Source organism: Frankliniella occidentalis, unplaced genomic scaffold (assembly GCF_000697945.3).
Source record: "Frankliniella occidentalis isolate FOCC.00 unplaced genomic scaffold, Focc_3.1 Scaffold210, whole genome shotgun sequence".
Classification (NCBI taxonomy): Eukaryota; Metazoa; Arthropoda; class Insecta; order Thysanoptera; family Thripidae; genus Frankliniella; species Frankliniella occidentalis.
This window is the reverse complement of record NW_026267336.1, coordinates 558,305-576,183: the sequence shown is the minus strand read 5'-3', so window position 1 is coordinate 576,183 and position 17,879 is coordinate 558,305. Positions and strand designations below refer to the sequence as shown.

The 17,879-nt window shown below is 42.2% G+C and overlaps 3 protein-coding genes across 10 annotated transcripts; 1 reads left to right on the top strand and 2 right to left on the bottom strand.

Moving 5' to 3' along the window:
- Nucleotides 1-217: 217 nt before the first annotated feature.
- On the bottom strand, nucleotides 218-7,141 carry LOC113207940 (phosphatidate cytidylyltransferase, photoreceptor-specific). 2 transcript variants are annotated; one of them, XM_026424709.2, is made up of 11 exons: nucleotides 6,974-7,141; nucleotides 6,729-6,828; nucleotides 6,377-6,510; nucleotides 6,045-6,141; nucleotides 5,786-5,962; nucleotides 5,505-5,707; nucleotides 5,268-5,424; nucleotides 5,026-5,178; nucleotides 4,815-4,946; nucleotides 4,609-4,743; nucleotides 218-4,519 (listed from the first exon to the last, which is right to left on the bottom strand). In XM_026424709.2, exons 2-11 carry the CDS (start codon nucleotides 6,807-6,809, stop codon nucleotides 4,430-4,432), a joined length of 1,359 nt encoding a protein of 452 aa, XP_026280494.1. In that variant the 5' UTR covers nucleotides 6,810-6,828; nucleotides 6,974-7,141; the 3' UTR covers nucleotides 218-4,429. The 2 variants fall into 2 exon arrangements, with proteins under 2 accessions (XP_026280494.1, XP_026280496.1); XM_026424711.2 differs by lacking the exon at nucleotides 6,974-7,141 and adding an exon at nucleotides 6,944-6,962.
- Nucleotides 7,142-7,377: 236 nt separating this feature from the next.
- Nucleotides 7,378-12,400, top strand: LOC113207938 (juvenile hormone esterase). 7 transcript variants are annotated; one of them, XM_026424707.2, is made up of 12 exons: nucleotides 7,378-7,504; nucleotides 8,777-8,834; nucleotides 9,440-9,550; nucleotides 9,640-9,869; nucleotides 9,950-10,072; nucleotides 10,177-10,528; nucleotides 10,618-10,862; nucleotides 10,946-11,102; nucleotides 11,189-11,385; nucleotides 11,467-11,614; nucleotides 11,699-11,843; nucleotides 11,932-12,400. In XM_026424707.2, exons 2-12 carry the CDS (start codon nucleotides 8,783-8,785, stop codon nucleotides 12,092-12,094), a joined length of 1,923 nt encoding a protein of 640 aa, XP_026280492.1. In that variant the 5' UTR covers nucleotides 7,378-7,504; nucleotides 8,777-8,782; the 3' UTR covers nucleotides 12,095-12,400. The 7 variants fall into 7 exon arrangements, with proteins under 7 accessions (XP_026280492.1, XP_026280490.1, XP_052128494.1 ...); XM_026424705.2 differs by having other exon boundaries at nucleotides 9,434-9,550; XM_052272534.1 differs by lacking the exon at nucleotides 7,378-7,504 and adding an exon at nucleotides 8,089-8,151.
- Nucleotides 12,401-12,472: 72 nt separating this feature from the next.
- LOC113207939 (serine/threonine-protein kinase OSR1) lies at nucleotides 12,473-17,829 on the bottom strand. The gene is made up of 10 exons (XM_026424708.2): nucleotides 17,566-17,829; nucleotides 16,612-16,724; nucleotides 16,271-16,521; nucleotides 16,001-16,166; nucleotides 15,683-15,918; nucleotides 15,456-15,570; nucleotides 15,276-15,380; nucleotides 15,031-15,188; nucleotides 14,757-14,943; nucleotides 12,473-14,599 (listed from the first exon to the last, which is right to left on the bottom strand). Exons 1-10 carry the CDS (start codon nucleotides 17,648-17,650, stop codon nucleotides 14,522-14,524), a joined length of 1,494 nt encoding a protein of 497 aa, XP_026280493.1. The 5' UTR covers nucleotides 17,651-17,829; the 3' UTR covers nucleotides 12,473-14,521.
- Nucleotides 17,830-17,879: the final 50 nt, after the last annotated feature.

Genomic DNA, 17,879 nt, shown 5'->3' with positions numbered 1-17,879 from the left:
ACTATTTTTTATCTTTTGAACTTGTTATTATCATTGCAAATTTTGGAATTGCATATATTAGAAGCAAAGTGTAATTTGACAGAGACAAACTATTTATAAAACTCATGCGCACAGTAAAGGCCCATAAAGCCCATCTCTTCTGATTTCAAGTCATGAAACTAGCTGTTTTGTACGTTGAAGAAAAGTCATATCATTAGATAGAAAGGAAAATATCACGTAATTCAACATTCAGTTTTATTAGCACCTATGGCTCTAATACATAAATTTGCCCTCAATAATTTCTGAAGTTAGAGAAACTGATTCCTTTTCATTCTTTTTTTCTACACAATCACATTCAAATCTTTTATAAAAACAGAGAGATGTCGTTGCAGAATGTTTAGATTTCCTCCAAGGCATGTCAAACTAATGGAAGTCACTCAATAGGAAATGGAACAAAAGCAAACAATTACTGACGCAAAGAAGCAAAATACACTCATAAATATGAGCTACGGTAGTATTTATTATTTTTAGAATCAAATATCTAACCACACTTGCTGATGCGTACCGCACTAAGTAATAGTTTAAAATTGTGATAAAGTAGATGAATTACGATACAACATGAAGATGAATAAACTTCTAAAAACGTGCTACACTTTGTTAACTCCAGTATAGAGAGACATTTCAAGAGCTCTGATGTCAAAGATTAGAACCTACAGTGAACAGCATTTACAGGAAAAGTGGTTAAATCACATGTCTCAAGAAGCAAAATGCAGGAAAATTGAAAACACTTTTCAAAATTGAGGTGAAAGAGAAATCTTCTTCTGCGTGAGAGGAGCATGCCTCTCTCCAACAAAACCCTACCGGAAAACTGATACTTTGGCACAGAAACGTTTTCTTTGAAACAAAAATGAGGAGCAATAATTTAGAAAATGAAATGGGATAAACCAATCCAAAGTGCGTCTGAGGAAAGGGACTCCATAAAACTAATGAAGTAGAACCTCAAAATCTACGCTCAGCCGTACGACCTGCAGATATTACAGATATTCAATTTAAAAACAAGATCAAAACTGCAAACTTCAACAAATTGCAGATAGGTTACAATTTTGGAAAAAGTAAAACAACACTGGCAAATTTAAGTCTCAGACATAAACTTTCAAACAGCACATAAATACAACAAACATTGAATTCATTCTCACTACATAAACTATATAGTATACTTAAGACAACCACACACAACACGTAATAACTAGACAACAAAGACCTGTTTACTAACACATTATATATCACTTCTTAGTACATGATTTATAGATAGAATTCTATCAAGAAAATGTTAGGGGAAAATCTGATTTTTATTACTTTCCACCAGATCCCATAAGTATGAACTCAATTGGTCCACAATCCTAGAAAGCATTAGAATTCATACAAGGGATCTCAAGTTGCATATTTGGCAGCCTGCTGCAAATGGTGAAATATTGACTGACCAGATACCCTGACAATTGTCAGTCGTAACACAAACATTTAAGAGCGATGATTCGAGTTTACAATAAGTGAGACCAAAAGCTACATTGCTTCACTACAAAATAATCAAAATGCACCCAGTTTAAAGCAATAAGAACATAATAAAAACACTAATTTGTATTTTCACAGTAACATGAGAGCAGCTACATAACTATTGACAGGCTGTATCTTTTTTGAAACAGAAAAAGTGTAAACAAAAACAAAAAAAATATCAGTAAAATAAAATAATGTCTACAAGCACAAACAGCAAGGCAGCACAAACCACAGAGACTTATTAGTACCATTTATTAGTCACAAGAAGTCTGACAGTAATTGACTCCTAAATAAATTTTGATCAACACAACGCAAAAAGACATGATTTTCCTCCTTGTAGAGGTCTGTGCCTATGCTGTTGTGTGCTGAAAGACACAATACACATTACAAGTCAAAAATCAATTTTGACCGAAAAACATGTACAACATAAGGGTCCAATAACCAGCAGTTTATGTTTTACACATAATGTCTCATAAATTCAAGGGGTGGATGCTATATGGGATAGAAAAGAAGCTTCAACTTGGGATCTACATATGTATACTAAATGTTGCCTTAATGTGTTAACTAGTAGAGAATAATAAAATTCACATGCAACCAAGACGCAATGGAGATGAACCTTTAAATGCCTGCATGTGATCTCTTTCAAACTGTGAACTGGCAAGAAACAATTTTCTTGAAAACATGTAGATATATTTCAAAAGCCCCACAATGCATTAAGAGCGGTCCAGTCTAAGGTTATTGAATATGAAACACCACTACCGAAATATAACTACTTCATAAATGATCCACCACCTTTACATGATGCATTGCACCTGACAAAATATCAAATGTGCCGTTCCTAAATACATATGACTCATTTGATAATCTATCACAAGCAAATCTTCCATAAAATTTGCACCAAGGGGAGAAGCTCAAAGATCTAGAAACCAACACCAAAACTATTACAGAGCCATGTAAGCATCCACCCTTCAACCAAACAAAAGCCACAATTCGCATAGGTGTTTTTAAAAAATACAATCACAACAAACTCAACCATAAGCGTGTGCTCATCAATTTTCCAACATTCCAAAGAAACTGTTTAAATGACCAACCAATGCCAAAATGTGTTGCTACTGACCAGGTCTGCTGATTGATAGTCCTAAACCAGGTACAGTACAAATGAAAAACATAAATACCACATAATAAAGTCATAACACATCCAGTTAGTTATAGAGGGCATCAATTATCTATATAGAAATATAGAATATTCAGTAGCAGCGAGTGCAAAACATGAATTTTCAGCTTAAATTACTGAAAATGGAAGAACAAAGAAGGCTTTTAAAAGCTCTATCTTCTGTTTTACGACATACTTTGCATTTAAAAACAACAAAACTTGTCTGAACGTGGAGAAAACGACTTAGGTGAATCATCTTACAAGTAACAATTCCAATCAGCAATCAGAATAGAAAGGAAAAGGGTTAACAGGGAAGGCACATAATTGATCAAAACTTGCAGCTTGTAATACTGGAAACACGACAAGCAAATGAAAGCACACACTGATGTACATGACATGAATTTTTCAATACATCCTTGTAAAATGTCTTACCAGCAGTAAGTATAAATGCCATGAAAAGATAAAAATCTATAGAGGTTATAAACAGAATACGTTCAATAAAAACACTAGCCGAAAGGTACATTGGCACAAGAAGCAAAACATTTAAAATTGCTAACTTATTTTTGTACAAAAAAAAATATGTTAAAAAAAATGCAGTGCCATTCTCAGGAAAATTTTCTTGAAAACTTTGAAATTGTATAATAGCGTAGCATTTAGATCTTGGCAGCATATTATTATAATAACATGAAACATGGATAAAATACAGAGCAGATCAATAAGTCATTAGATCAAACAAAAAGCATAACAGACAACTTTCTTCTTTTAACAGGGCTATAATGTGAGCTAATGTGTTGATCAGATGTTGCACAGTTAGCTACTGACTAGTATTATTTTTCATGAAGATAATATATACTTCATTTCCACTGAGGTGATTTTTTTTTTTCATCATGAACACATACAAAGGGAATTCTAACTAACTACTTAATTGAAGTTCAGGACACCAATAATAATTTACTAAAGCTCCAACTAAATTAAAATGAATGCATATCATCACAAACATAAACTACAATCTTTTCATGTGATATGAAAATTTTAAGATGTCTTTTAACATAATGCAACATAATGCATTTACAACATAATGTTAAACAAACACAATAAGAATATAAAAGGGAGCATTTTTCTACGCTAGTTGAACATCAATGAATTGCACCTTAATTAAATTTGAACGGAAGGGCTCTATTTATCATTCAAACATTCAAATGCAAAGAATAGCAGTAAACTGTATGCAAAATGAGAAAATTTACAAGAGCAACTGGAGTAAATATAATAAGCTGCACAACTAATACTCATTACGATATAAAAATCATATCTGCTCTAAGATGAGGTTGTATGGTCAGGCTTTGTAATGAACCAGCTCATACATAAAAGAACACTTCCTAGTATATTAAATGGGTGAGATTTCTTGTTTAGTTAATGTCGTGGTTATTGCACTTTGATACATAATTAGTGATGTAATTCTTTCAGCTTTAAAACTAAGTATTATGAACGTCAATCGCCTACATCAAAGTACACAATACTGGCTGAAGGTTAAACAAAAGTGATAGATTAGTGTTTGCTCATTGAGGTACATGAGATATCATTATAAAAACAGTTTACCATATGGATTTGTTGATAAAAGAAATATTAATTAAAACAAGACATATGAAAAGTAAGCATTTTCTTGGAATGATCTGAAAGCAAGGATGTAACATGCAGATGAAAGCACGGCAAGAAAAAAAAAGTAAGATTAAGCAAAATATTAAGTATTTAAGGGGGTTGTACAATACCCCGCTTCTCAAGATTCTCTTTTAGAGTATAGAAGAGATTTAACTGCTGTTCGGGCTTCAGGGACAGAACCTGCAAGTATTTAAAGAGACCATTAAAATTTTTCCTTAATTTTGATGAGACCAGTGATAAACTCTAATTTCTTATTATGCTTCACATACCATTTGTAGCAATTTCTGAGGAGACTGGTTGTGAATAAAGCTGGAAATATAAACATTCACAAATGTTGCCATCAAATACTGGCAGTCAAAGCGATCCATGATACCACCATGACCAGGGATAACATCACCAAAGTCCTACGAAAGAAAATCATTTGAAGTGATAAAACAGTTCACAGAGAAAAAGAAAAGTCACTGAGGTTACTTACTTTGATTTTAAATGCTCGTTTAAAACCACTAGCAAAGAAGCCACCAAATGGACCAATGACAGAGCTGAAGGTAGACATTGAGAGGGAGTGGAGCATGAAGGGATACAAAGTGACTGTATTTTTCACTCCAACCTTTTAAAAAAAGGAAACATGTGGGAATAAGTACTAATTTGATGTCATAGGCACTGACTTTCTTTCTAGTAATACACACCAATTTTAGGAGACCAGACATGGTTTCAGGAAGAGTATACTCCTCAAGGCGGAACAAACGGGAGGGCTCACATTCCATTGTCATAGCACCCTGAGTTTCGCTGTACTCAATAGGACAGACAAAGTACTGATATTGACACATAACGTATGACATCTGTTGAGAAAATGAAGGCAAGAAGTATTTGTGTGATGAGAAAGTACAACAAATTTTCATTTCTATATTGGCAGCATTAGAAATATTACCAAAAGTCCAAAGAAGACAGTAGCCAGCCCACCCCCAATGAATCCTTCCCAAGTTTTCTTAGGAGAAAGCTTGATCAATGGTGTGCGTCCAAGGAAAAAGCCAAATATATATGCCCAAACATCATTTATCACAATCATTGATACGGGCACAATGAACCTAGATGTAAAACAAATAAAATGTCAAATTTAGGAATAAAACTTCATTTTGGGCAACTTCAGTGTTTAACATTTACTTACCAAATCAGACCTTCAAAAATATTCTGTATGATGAGGTAGCTCTGAGTGACAACTATTAGGAGAGCAACATGTGTCCAAGCAAACAGAGAGAATTGTTTCATGTAATACTTTTTCACAAGTGAAAGAACAAACCATACAAATCCCACAATGTAAAGGCAGAATGAGAAGAAACGGTGGTATGTCACCAGAACTCTCAAGTAATCCTGCAATGAATAGAAGTTTAGTAAAATTTAAATTTGGAGTGCTGACACTAAAAATCCATCATATTCATCTACACTTACTTGCTTGTTGATGACAACACTGAAATAATCAACTAAGCTCTCTCCATAAAAGAAGTAATTAGATGTGATGAGGAAGTACCATGACAGAGAACGGAACCAAGGCAGACCGTGAATACGGTAGACTGCATATCCAATGTTAATGATTTCTTCAAAGCACTTTACTTGTACTATCAATGTCTAAAACCAAATTAAATGGTTAAAAAATTAATACACCATGCTTACTACAGTATAAACCAGTACTATTTGGTCAATAACTTACCGCTACCATCAGGGCTAATGGCCCTGCATATATCAACAAGCCAAAGCCGCCAATCATCACAAAAGTGAAAATTCCTCGGATTGTCCAGTTGCGCCATCTATAAAATGCCATTTATTTTACAATAAAGTAACCAAAATCATAACTGAGTCCCAGTCAGTGTAGGTGCAAAAATAATGCAATTGCTAAGCCTTCTGTTATAAAGATAGAACTAGAATCATTATAGTTGTGGTAAAAATAATAATTGTTAAGCCTCTTCAGCTATTATTATACCTGTGCAAGAAAAATATAGGCAGCAGCGTACCTGAATGGTCTATTAACTACTCCAAACTTACCTATCTGAGAATCCCTTTAGAGCAGAGTCCAAAATTTCAGGCGTCTTGTCAGTTCCCGTTGGAATGGTTTTTGTAAGGACAATGTCTGCTTTTTCATCAGGACTTTTGTCATCTTCTGAATCCAAATCTTCACGCTGAAGACATATAAAATAAGTATGATGAGCACAAAATTCCAAGATAAATTAGGTACCAAATCAAAACAACGTTATTGTCATCTAACACTAGGCAAATTGTAACAGCTACAGAGGGGCCACAGTAGGATACTAAGGTGTTAAATAAGCTATGACATCAAATGTTTTAAAAAAAACAGGCATTGAAACGAAAGAGGGATACAGATAATTGCAATACTAACCGGATCACTGTCAATCTCTTGGCCCTTGTCTGAGTCTTCTGCTGCCGCCGTCTCGGTGTGCCTTTTTCTTAGCTCAGCCATATTTTACAGATTGTGTACACTAGTGAACAAAATCGGAAAATAAGTTCAATTCCGATATTTCACGGTGAAATCTGCGTTAAAAGCACAACTCCATCCATATCTTATGGGCACAGGACGTGAGACAACAACTTCACCTCTTATGTCTTAATGTGGTAAATACGCACCAAACTGACGTCACGAATCGATATCTTTCAAGCAGCAACACGCCCTATTTCCATAACAAATGAGTTACATCTTTTTCAATAAAGAAGAAAACTGTCTAACGATCCTACATCTGGATTTCGATTTTAAGTCAACTTTGCTCAAATGAATAACCACCGAATAAATGGCAACGATAAATAAACCACACGAAATGTCTTGTTGTTGCCTATCATGAAAAACAAACAAGGTAGCCAACATAAGAGATACGCTTTCAAAGTAAAAAGTATACTTTTCAACACGTTTCAAGCCTTTTTAGTAAATATTATAACCATTCATAGTAACAATTTTTTATTATAAAAACTTGCTTTTCTTTAAAATTGCCGTTCGTCATATTTCAGAAAATCTACGGGGGCTCTTGGGTTACCAGCTTTCGTCTGTCTTGACATTTGCTCGACCATCCGAAAAGTTTTCTGCTAGCAGCAGTCGATTCGGATGCTGCTGTCCGCAAAGTGAAGTACGAGAGCAACCAATGTCACCACCTCCACCAGGTCGAGGTAAATTGATTTTTAATTTGTCTTCGGAGGCGGGCAGTGGGGTGGGCTGAGCTCGGACTGTGGGCATCATGACAGGGTCCGGCCGTCCGGCCGGGGGCAACCACCTCACCCCCACTTGGCGCCAATCGCGGCGCTGTTTGAGTTCGTCCGCGTTAGGTACCATGTGGTTCTCCGCCCCGAGTGAGCCGAGTGACTCAACGTTTGTACACTGGCCGCCGGCCGGCTTGATGCGATAGCGACCTTAATCGTTAGCGTTTCAGACTCCACCAAAACATTTGGATCAATGAAAACATTGGTGACCCTCTGTTTGGCACCACCGCGATGCCGTGTGATATGGGGAGTTTGCTCCGGGGGAGCAACTTCCTCTTATTTTGTTGCTTTTCCATGTGTTGAAACCAGTACAACCTAAGTACGCCTAACCTCAGACGTGCAGTGTGGGCTTTTCCTGTTATCTATGAATGGCATGACACGCTGAGATCACCCACACCCCCCGCCCACCCCCCTCGCCACTGTGGCAATCAGAGCCCCGCGAGTGCACACCGTACTGCTGTCCTATTGTCCTATTGCTTCCGCCACCTCGGCACACTCTCCGCTCCAAAATGACACCACCGAGGGTCGAGCGCGACTGGGGGCCCCCCGGAGACGAGGTCTGATGTTCTTTCTTCCAATCCAGGAGGGCTGCTATGCGACTGCTTTACGAGCGTACGAGCGTGCCTTCCCCCATAAAACGAATTCCAGGACGAGGAGCCGCTCCCCCCCCCCCCAGTTCCCCCCTTTCTTGACCGAGAGGTTGGAGGGGGGGGACACCAGTGGACTCTGGACTCATCTAATCCTTTCGGCCCGCGGCGAGGCACGGGCGTGTAGGACCGCTGTGTCGGTGGCGTGGCGTGGCGTGGCGTGGCGTGGCGTGGCGTGGCGTGGCGTGGCGTGGCGTGGCGTGGCGTGGCGTGGCGTGGCACGGAGTGTGGCGGGTCGCGGCGTGGCGGGCCCCGCCAGCCAGTGCGCGTACGCCGGCCGGCCGGCGAGGAGCGATCGACTAGCGAGGTGGACCCCGGGTGTGACCACAGTGTGACCACGGAGGTGCGTCTGAGTGGCGGGACCATGACTTCTGTCCCGCATGTGGCATGGAGGGATTCAGCCCCTTCCCCCATCTGCATCGCTATGACCCCCGACCCGACTGCCTCCCCGCCGCCCCGGCTATGCCCTTCACTGCTCATCGACCACTAATCTACTAATGACCATTATACCCTCTGTTTCTGTTATCAATTTCAGATAAAAATGGGCTCGGAGAGTAAGAAGCGGACCCCCAAGAGGGACAACAAGTCAGGTGGTGAGTAGCACGCCCTTCTCTAACAAGTGTGTGGCACGCTAATCGTGTATTACCTGGCTGGGGTGGTGTTCGTCCCTCCTGCGCCTCATGACCCTTTTGCATGTGGGGGGCTTCACTTGCGCATTCTTCGCCCCCACCGCACGTAACAAACAGGTCGTGCTGTGTCTTTTTGTGAGGTGTTCAATAAGCGCTCACGAATTCGACATGTATAGTCGCGGGTCGCGGGGTGGGAGAGCGCGAACAGAAAAACTGTCTGATCGTCACGTTTATGATTTGGGCCTTGAATGCCGCGGGTGGACCCACCGCTCCCGTTTATGGCGAGAGTTATGGCTGCTCACCCGTGTCTTTGTGGCCATGCCTGACGGCTCGCTCCGCGGGAGCGGTGTGTTTTGTGTGCCCCCCTTGTATAAACGTGTTTACGCCCCTCTGACCGCTGCCGCCTGCCGCCTCGGTCAAGGTCTGCCGTGCGCCGCCCATACAGAGACTGACAGAGACCCAGTGCTCTGCTTGCGGGAAAGCGGAAGGGAGGGAGGGGGGCAATCAGAGATAGAGAAGGCCCAAATTAGTCTTCCTGTTTGTCTATTTCTATTCTTTTTGAGGCGCAGGCACAGTGGCACAGCCGTCATCGTCGAAATGGAAGACCCCTTTGATCATGGCAGCGCTGGCCCTCGGCTTGTATCGAGCCACCGAGTACCACAACTACTGGAACTCGTTGAGTGAGTGATTTAATTCGCTGTATTAGAAGTTGAAGTTGATCGCAATACGATGACTGATTGATATAATACAATGCTGGGACTTCCCTCAGGCCCCGTCGTCGAGGTGCAGCAGGGCCCCGTCCAGGGTCGCTCGGCCCTCACCGAGTCGGGCACGGAGTACTTCGCCTTCCAGGGCATCCCCTACGCCGCGCCGCCCGTCGGCCCGCTGCGCTTCCAGGACCCAGCGCCGCCCGCCTCCTGGGCCCCGGAGGTCCGCGACGCGCGCGACGACGGACCGGTCTGCGTGCAGGCGCCCCTCAAGCTGCCCATGGGCGTGCCGGTGAGGACTCCGTCACAGACTTCCATGTTATTGATTCATTAGGGTGTGTTCGCTTCGAACCTCATCCGGTTTGCTTGCAGAAGAACGTCTCGGCCCTCGACGTGGTCCGCTTCCTGGGCGCCGTGCCCGCACTCGTCCGGCGTGCCATTAAGCTGACGCGGCAGAGCGAGGATTGCCTGCACGTCAACGTCTTCACCACCAAGGTGCTGTGCTGGTCCGACTGTCTCTGCGGTTGGCTCCCGGACTGTACCTCCCGCCGCACACGGTCCCCCGCAATTATTTCTGACCGCGTGTGTCCTCCTCGCAGGTGGGCGGCGACGGCGGCTCGCCGCTACCCGTGGTCGTGTACTTCCACGGCGGGGCCTTCGTGCACGGCGACAACGGCGTGGACGTGGTCGGGCCGCAGTACATGATGGAGCACGGCGTGGTGCTGGTGACGGCCAAGTACCGCCTGGGCCCGCTGGGCTTCCTGGCGCTCGGCGAGGCCGGCAAGCCCCTCCGCGTGGGCAACGTGGGGCTGAAGGACGCCGCCGCCGCCCTGCGCTGGGTGCACGACAACATCGCGCGCTTCGGCGGCGACCCGGCCAAGGTGACGGTGATGGGGCAGTCGGCGGGCGGCGCGCTCGCGCACTACCTCACCCTCATGCCGAGCACCAAGGGTGAGTCCGCCCGGGAGGTGGGCCGCGCGGCAGCACGCGTGTCGCGCGGGCTTGCCTACCCTAAGCCCCCCGCGCCGTGTCTGCTGCAGGCCTCTTCCACCGGGTGATCGCCATGTCCGGGACCGCGCTGCACCACTGGGCCTACAGCACCCCGCAGAAGGCCCTGGAACGCACGCGCCACATGGTGGAGCGCCTGCTGCGGCCCGAGGCGGCCGGTGGGCCCCACGGCCCCGCCGCGCCGGACATGGAGGACCCAGAGGACGTCCTCCGCTTCCTCCGCGAGGTTGACGCCCGTCATCTGGCGGTCATGGACAATTTCGGCGACGGGCAGGTGGTGAGAGCTGCAGCATTGCTTGACGTGTTTCGAAGACTTTCAAGACTTGCTTTTCTTGTTGCTAATGGCACGTGTTCCCACAGGAGGGCCGGTGGCTCATGGACGAGTTCCCCTTCCAGCCCACCATGGACGGTACCCTTCTGTCGGCGCCGCCCTTGGAGCTCATCCGCGCCGGCCGCTTCCACCAGGTGCCCGTCATGCTGGGGCTCACCGCCCAGGAGGGCTTCTTCGCCTTCATGAGTGAGCGGCGGGTGGGATCGGGGGAAGACCGGACTGCGCTCGACTGTCTCATGCTCATTGACTATGCTCGCTATTCGTCTTTTTAGGTGCTCCAGCCAAGAATAAGTCTGTTGAAGAGCAAATGGCCATGGTCGAGGCCGACTTTTACTGCGCTCTGCCAGAATACATGCGTGAGGCTCTGCCCCGCGGCTCCGATGCCCTTCGAAAAGCGGAAGCCGCTGTTAGAGAATTTTATTTTGGCAAGAGTAAAATTACTCAGAGCTCTCTAGACCAATTTGTTGATGTGGGTTTATTTTCTTTCGTACCTTCGAGTTCTGATTTCTTATTTTTGGTCTCACGGAGGTGAACTTCTGTTTCATCACAGTTCTATGGCATGCTTATGTTTGAGATGGACACTCATCGCGCCATGACAGAGGTATCAGCTGTGTCTACAGAACCTGTCTTTGCCTACAATTTCACGCACAGTGGAAGACTGAATCTTTTCAGGAGAATGGTGATGTTCAGCTTCGAAGGCAAGTGCAATCCACTGATTTTGCAAAAAGAATTAGTATTGTTCTTAATTTGCTGTTTAATCTTAGGATGTCTAATTGTTTCAGATTTTGAGGGTGTAAGTCACTGTGATGAGCTAAATTATCTGTTTCACATGGATGCCTTACCTCACATTCCTCTTCAAAGTACTGACCCCGAATTTCAAGTGCGGAAAAATATTATTACACTTTTCACAAATTTTGTGAAAACAGGGTGAGTGAAGCTAGTGAAATTAAGTTTAATTTTAGTTGCTGGTTTTGATTTTTCTTTTCTTTTTGCCCACAAATTGATGACTTTTTAGACATCCCACACCAACATCATCTAGTGTCCCAACTAGATGGCGACAAGTAACCAAAAGAGAGAAACCAGTAATGCAAATTGATGTTCTCAATAAAATTCAGGATGGATACAAGCCTGCTTCTTTCAAGCTATGGAGTAAGTTCTACCAGGATCTGAAAATATGATCTATTGGTAATAAAATTCAACTGCCACCCACTATGGTAAGAATGAAGCTAGGAAGCAGAAACTTTTCCAAGAGATGTGTAACAACGGTCCAAACTCTTCATTATCTTATATTGATTTTAAGCCTTATGAGCATTCCATTAGACTGAAAAGTAGTGGAACTGTTAGAGAATAGTTCAAAATAAAAGGAGGTGTGTTTAAAATTTGTTCAAAGTCTGGTAATAAGTTTAAGTAAATGAACTCTATCTGTGATATTTCAATGTATGATGCTTCAAGGATGTTGAATAAATCAATCCATTTTTTCTTTATGACCTTGACTCATGATGAGCTTCCTGATGCAGGTTGAGTAACAGTAGGTAAGTTAAATCAGATATCAGAGATTACTTTGACTACTATTTTATTGTTTTCATTTCATCTGAAGTAGAAAAGCATCATCACAGCAAGGATAGTCAAGTTTATGCATTAAAATTCACACCTTTAAGTAGTACTTTGCCCTACAATGCATAAACACACAATATTGCTACAATGAGAAAGGAGTTCAATTTGATGAAGATAAATGAAGACTTATTTCTGGCATAAAGGCGACAGAATTGATTTAATCTGCAGAGGGCAGGACAGTAAAATGTCACCTTTAAAAAAGCACACTTTTCTGTCACATCCTATCACAAAATATGTCCAAGAAAATATGACTATTGTCTGCGGAATACGCATATATCATCAAGAAAAAATTGTGCATTTTGAATAATTTACATGGAAAATTAAATAACAAATAAATTATACTCTACTTGAAAACTGGTCAAAATAGGCGCCATACGGACACAGGCAACCAGGATAACAATCAACAAATTGAACAATATACACAATACAAAGCACTCATTTTGCATTAATTTCATTTCGGACATAAACATGGAAGTGAAACACACGCACTGGGATGTTGATCAATTTTACTTCCCTTTCATCCAACAATTTAGGGAGTGAGAGGTTAACTTTCCAGAGGACTACACTAAACAGTATATGGAATTGTAAGTACATGGTTCAAGGTATAACTCCTGTTAAGAGCAAAGCTCAATAGAGATTATTGAACATTTTCAATAAACATATCATGGTTATAAGAAGGCGAAAGAAATTTAACAATAGGAGCTATTTACACATAGAGGAACCACTTTGACAGTGTTAACAAAAGTTTTATTTTCCCTAGCTAGGTCATTTTGGCTCTACAACAGCTCTAATATTTATGCTACACTGGGAAAGAAGTGGCGTACTTTAAGGTAAAAAATAAATAAACCAGTATGAACACACATGTTCCCTACCCCTCAAAAACACAGGACTCAAATTAAGACTAATTACCAGACTACAAAGGAAATCAGCCACACATGAAAGATACCAATATCCGAGCATTCACTGGCATCCACATACCATCAGGCACATAGTAAATTGACAATTCAGAATGATGAGAAGTATCTCAATTTAAAAATCCTCCTCAAAATCAAAAATTTATGACCACATTTAAGTTTACACTTACAATCTGCAGCTGACATTCCCTTTACTTTTTGCTCAAAAACAGATAATCCTCCTTTACTCAAGTCTACTATTACATAAATGCTTCAATTTATCATAAATGGACCTTCACCTTACTAAATAACGAAGACAGGCAAAGGTTGATAGAGAAATAAGCTAAGGATTGCTCATGAAGTAAAAGCAGGAAATGGACAGTTCGATAATATCACTTCCATATCAAACTTACGAGCAGAAATTTAGCCAATAGTTTGAAATTGATTTATATACCAGGCAAGAGAGACTGAAAATGATTGTGCTTCTGACTATGATTGTGAGCATAGCAATAGGAACAAATTATAACTCTCTCAAATAGATAGAAAGATCAAAATATTTAGGTCATTTAATTTTTACAATAAATATAGAGGGATAAAAAGAACTACAGTTTTGAGCTATTCGTTAAAGACATTGTCTGATTGCCACAGTGATCAGTTTTAGTATAAAAAGAGAAAATTACTCGTTAAATAACTGGTACAATTGAAATTTCATAAAAGTAGAAAACTAGACCTGGAACTTCAATATTTCATTATGACAGAGTATGAAAGGTTTACCACACACTAGTATAGGCCAAAGTATTTGTAGCTCACTGTTAAGACACTGATTTGATGATCTATCCAACTAGAATGAGAATATGATAAAGAAAATACTGATATTATATTCACTTCAATGACCTGCTAAAACCATAAATTTCACATAGGGACACAAAAATTTTGTTTGTACTTCAGAGACAACTTGGTGGGCTAAGAAATCACAGTAATGATAAATAAAAAAGAGCACTGAAAGTAATTATACCTATGACCTGGTTCCATTCATTCAGTCAATCAAATCATCCCAATAATAAATACTATTAAACATGGCCCTAAAGAGAACTATCTTCAATCTGTTATTGATATCTGGGCAAAGCCAATAAGGGCCTTGTCATCAGGTGTTTCATTGCTTGCATAGCCTGAGTTCTGTAAAAAGATAAAAAAATTAACTTCCTTTAGCATAAATAATAGTGTAGTTGTGGGTGAAAAATTGAACAACAAATGGTGTAAACATAGAGCCCAGTAAGTAAGCGAAATCTTAACAAAAAAATATACCGGTATGAGTAAAAAATTATCTACTTACCAGAGGGAAAGTAACAGTTTTGCTTTGGGACTGAGTATCTATTAGTTTTTGGAGATTGGCAGCAATTACTACAATGTCTCGTCCATCCACTAGACCCGCACCAACTAGTTCAGCAGCTATGCCTTCTGCACTGTCCTTCCCTACAGCAAATTCGAACCGAATGTCATTCAGTTCTCTTTTGGGGTTTCTGATGAGGAAAAGAGGAGTAAGTATAGTCTCTTAACAGAGGATATAAAATAAAAGACCAACCCTTCTACATCATTAGATTGATTACCTCATTCGTAAAACAAGATTGACAGGAGCAGGGCTTGATGATCCATCAGAACCACCCATATGTCCACCACTTCCTCCAGAACTAACATCATTGTCTGTCAAGTCATGCTCACTGCCTGAAGATCCAGCCTCAATGCAGTTAAGCGGTTTTGGTTCACACTAAAACATAGAAGAATTAATATAATGGCAAATAAAAGGGGAAAAGAAAGATTATTATTGAAAAATTACTTGAAAGTGGTTTTATACCTCATCATCTGAAGATTGACCGCCCTCCTCTTCTGATGACCACACCCATTCACCCGTGACAGTACGGTGCAGCCTTCCAGATGCACCAGGTTGTCGTTTAGACGCCTAAAAGAACATTTATTAATTAAATAATTTAAATAGACATGAAATTTTAAGTGAAACAATGAGGACTGATCTTACTTTTTGAACTCTGGTTTCCAAGCTAGGTCCAATAGCAACTAAGGTTTGTTGCAAATATTTACGGTCCTTTGCTTTTTTGAAAAATGGATGTTTTAGGAGTTCTGTAGCAGTAGGTCTGAAAAGAAACACAGATGAACGTTTCACATTGCACTCAACATCTGCAGTCTGCTTAAAAGTCCTGAGAGACGTTTGGACTTATCAGCTACAATTTCAAAATTGGAACATACCTCTTTGATGGATCCTTTTGCAAGCAATCCACAATCATTTTACGGAATGTCTTTCCATATGCCTTATATTGATCCTTATCTTCTGCCCCAGTGTCCAACGTCGGAGGATCATTCTGAAGTGTAAGCATCAAAACTTTCATAGGAGGATATTTATGATAAGGGGCTGTTCCTGAGGCCATCTCAATTGCAGTAATCCCAAAAGACCAGATGTCAGCTTTGAAATCATATCCATGATCCTATAACAGAAAAAAAGGTAAATAATCCTGGTAATTCTTTTTTTTATTTAGAAGGGATTATGTATCCCTTGTTCTAGCAGACCTGTTCCATGACTTCTGGAGCCATCCAACAAGGAGTTCCCACAAAAGTGTGACGGACTTTCTGCCTTGATAAATCCCTTCCAGTGGCAAGCCACGCACTGACTCCAAAATCAGCTATCTGTACAGTACCATCTTCTCCCAACAAAATATTACCAGCTTTTATGTCTCTGTTGAAAACAATGCAAAATTCAATAAAAACTGAAGAGCACAAAACATCACAAAACACACATGCAAAAAACATCATCAAATGGCTCTCTGACAGATCTCATACCTATGAATTTGGCCATTGCTGTGGAAGTATTCCAGTCCTTTTAACACTTCCTTGAGCACAGTAGCAATTGTAGATTCATCAAAAACTCCATGCCGACAATTGCTAGCCCTCATTTTATGTTTGATTATATCCAACAATGAGCCACCCTCAAGCAGTCTAAGAACCAGCCATAATTCCTCACGCACAACAAAGCTTGTATGATAGGTTACCACATTCTCATGGTTGCATGATGACATAGCTTGAATCTCTTTCTGTAACATAAATACATAAAAAAATAATAGAAGGCTATAAAAAAAGACTTTGAACAAAACAACTATTCCAAAAAATAAATTTATACATACCAGCAATTCATCCATACTCGTATTCCACTTTTCTAGATTTATTCTTTTGATAGCACATTTTTCGTTCCTTGGTTTGCAGAGTGCTCCGTGAACAACTGCTGTGGCTCCAACACCTGCAAAGATGGAAAGGTCATAATGTGTACAGATGTATGAAAATTTAAATTTAAAGAAGATAATCAACATAATTAAAATGGTTTAGTAAATCTTTGCATAGCAAACCCAATTAATTTTAAGAGAGCACAAAGGATGACAGTGCTACTGCTGTCTCTCACAATAAGTTCTAGCCAGGCAAAAAAGTTAATATAACCTTGACATGTTAAGTATTCAAAACGGACCACATGGAAGGCAACTATCATGAAGAGGTGAGAGCAGTGTTAAAAATTTTAAAATATAGAGGAAAACATTGACATAACTACCCCACCATGTAAAATTTACAACAAAAAGTGTCTTTATTCAACAGCAACATTCCATAGAGTACCTAACCTGCGGCTGACAGTTCACCTCGACGAATATTAAATAGAAGCGACAACTTGAAGATGGAGCTGCCGAGCCAGATAATGGTTTTAAAAGGTAAATTAAGACCAGGTGGCGCAGAATAAGGAACCGAAACCCCACCTCTCAACGGTTTGTCAGCTGCATGCTTAGGTTATGGTGCCGCGGGGCGCCAGTCTACCGGGCTCCAGAAAAGCCTTTCCCCCGACGTGTCCGCCCGCGGCGGTCTGCACTTAGGCCCCGCGAGGCCGCGGCGCTCCAGCCTGGCGCCCCGACACGGCAGCCCTTCATTACGTTAAGTAGAACGTCCAACCGGCTTCCCGGAGGAGGGCGAGCTCCGAGCGAAGGGAGGCCATGGCAGCAGTGACGGGGGTGGACGGCGACCCCTCTGTCAGGGCTCGCCGCCCTTCGGGGGTTGTCGCCGGCCTCGGTGGAGGCGCCAGGGCGCACGAGGACACTTACCGATTACCTCCCTCAGCTCGTAATCCTCCTTGGTGTTGGGCCATCCGTGCGCGGACGACGGGGTGCTGCTGGTCGCTGTCGCCATCTTGCTGCCGCCGCGAGTACTGCCCGCTGCCGCTCCCGCTGCACCGCGGCCGGGGCCCTGCTGCTGGCCCGAGCGGCTCGATCCCGTTCCCGACACTGCCGCCGCTGCCGATCCCGTCGCGGATCCCGCGGCCGCCGCTGCCGCCGCTGCCGCCGCCTCGCCCCCCAGGGCCCCCGGGCCAGGCGGCGCCCCCAGCCCCAACGCCACGGTGCCCGCCCCCGGCGCCCCC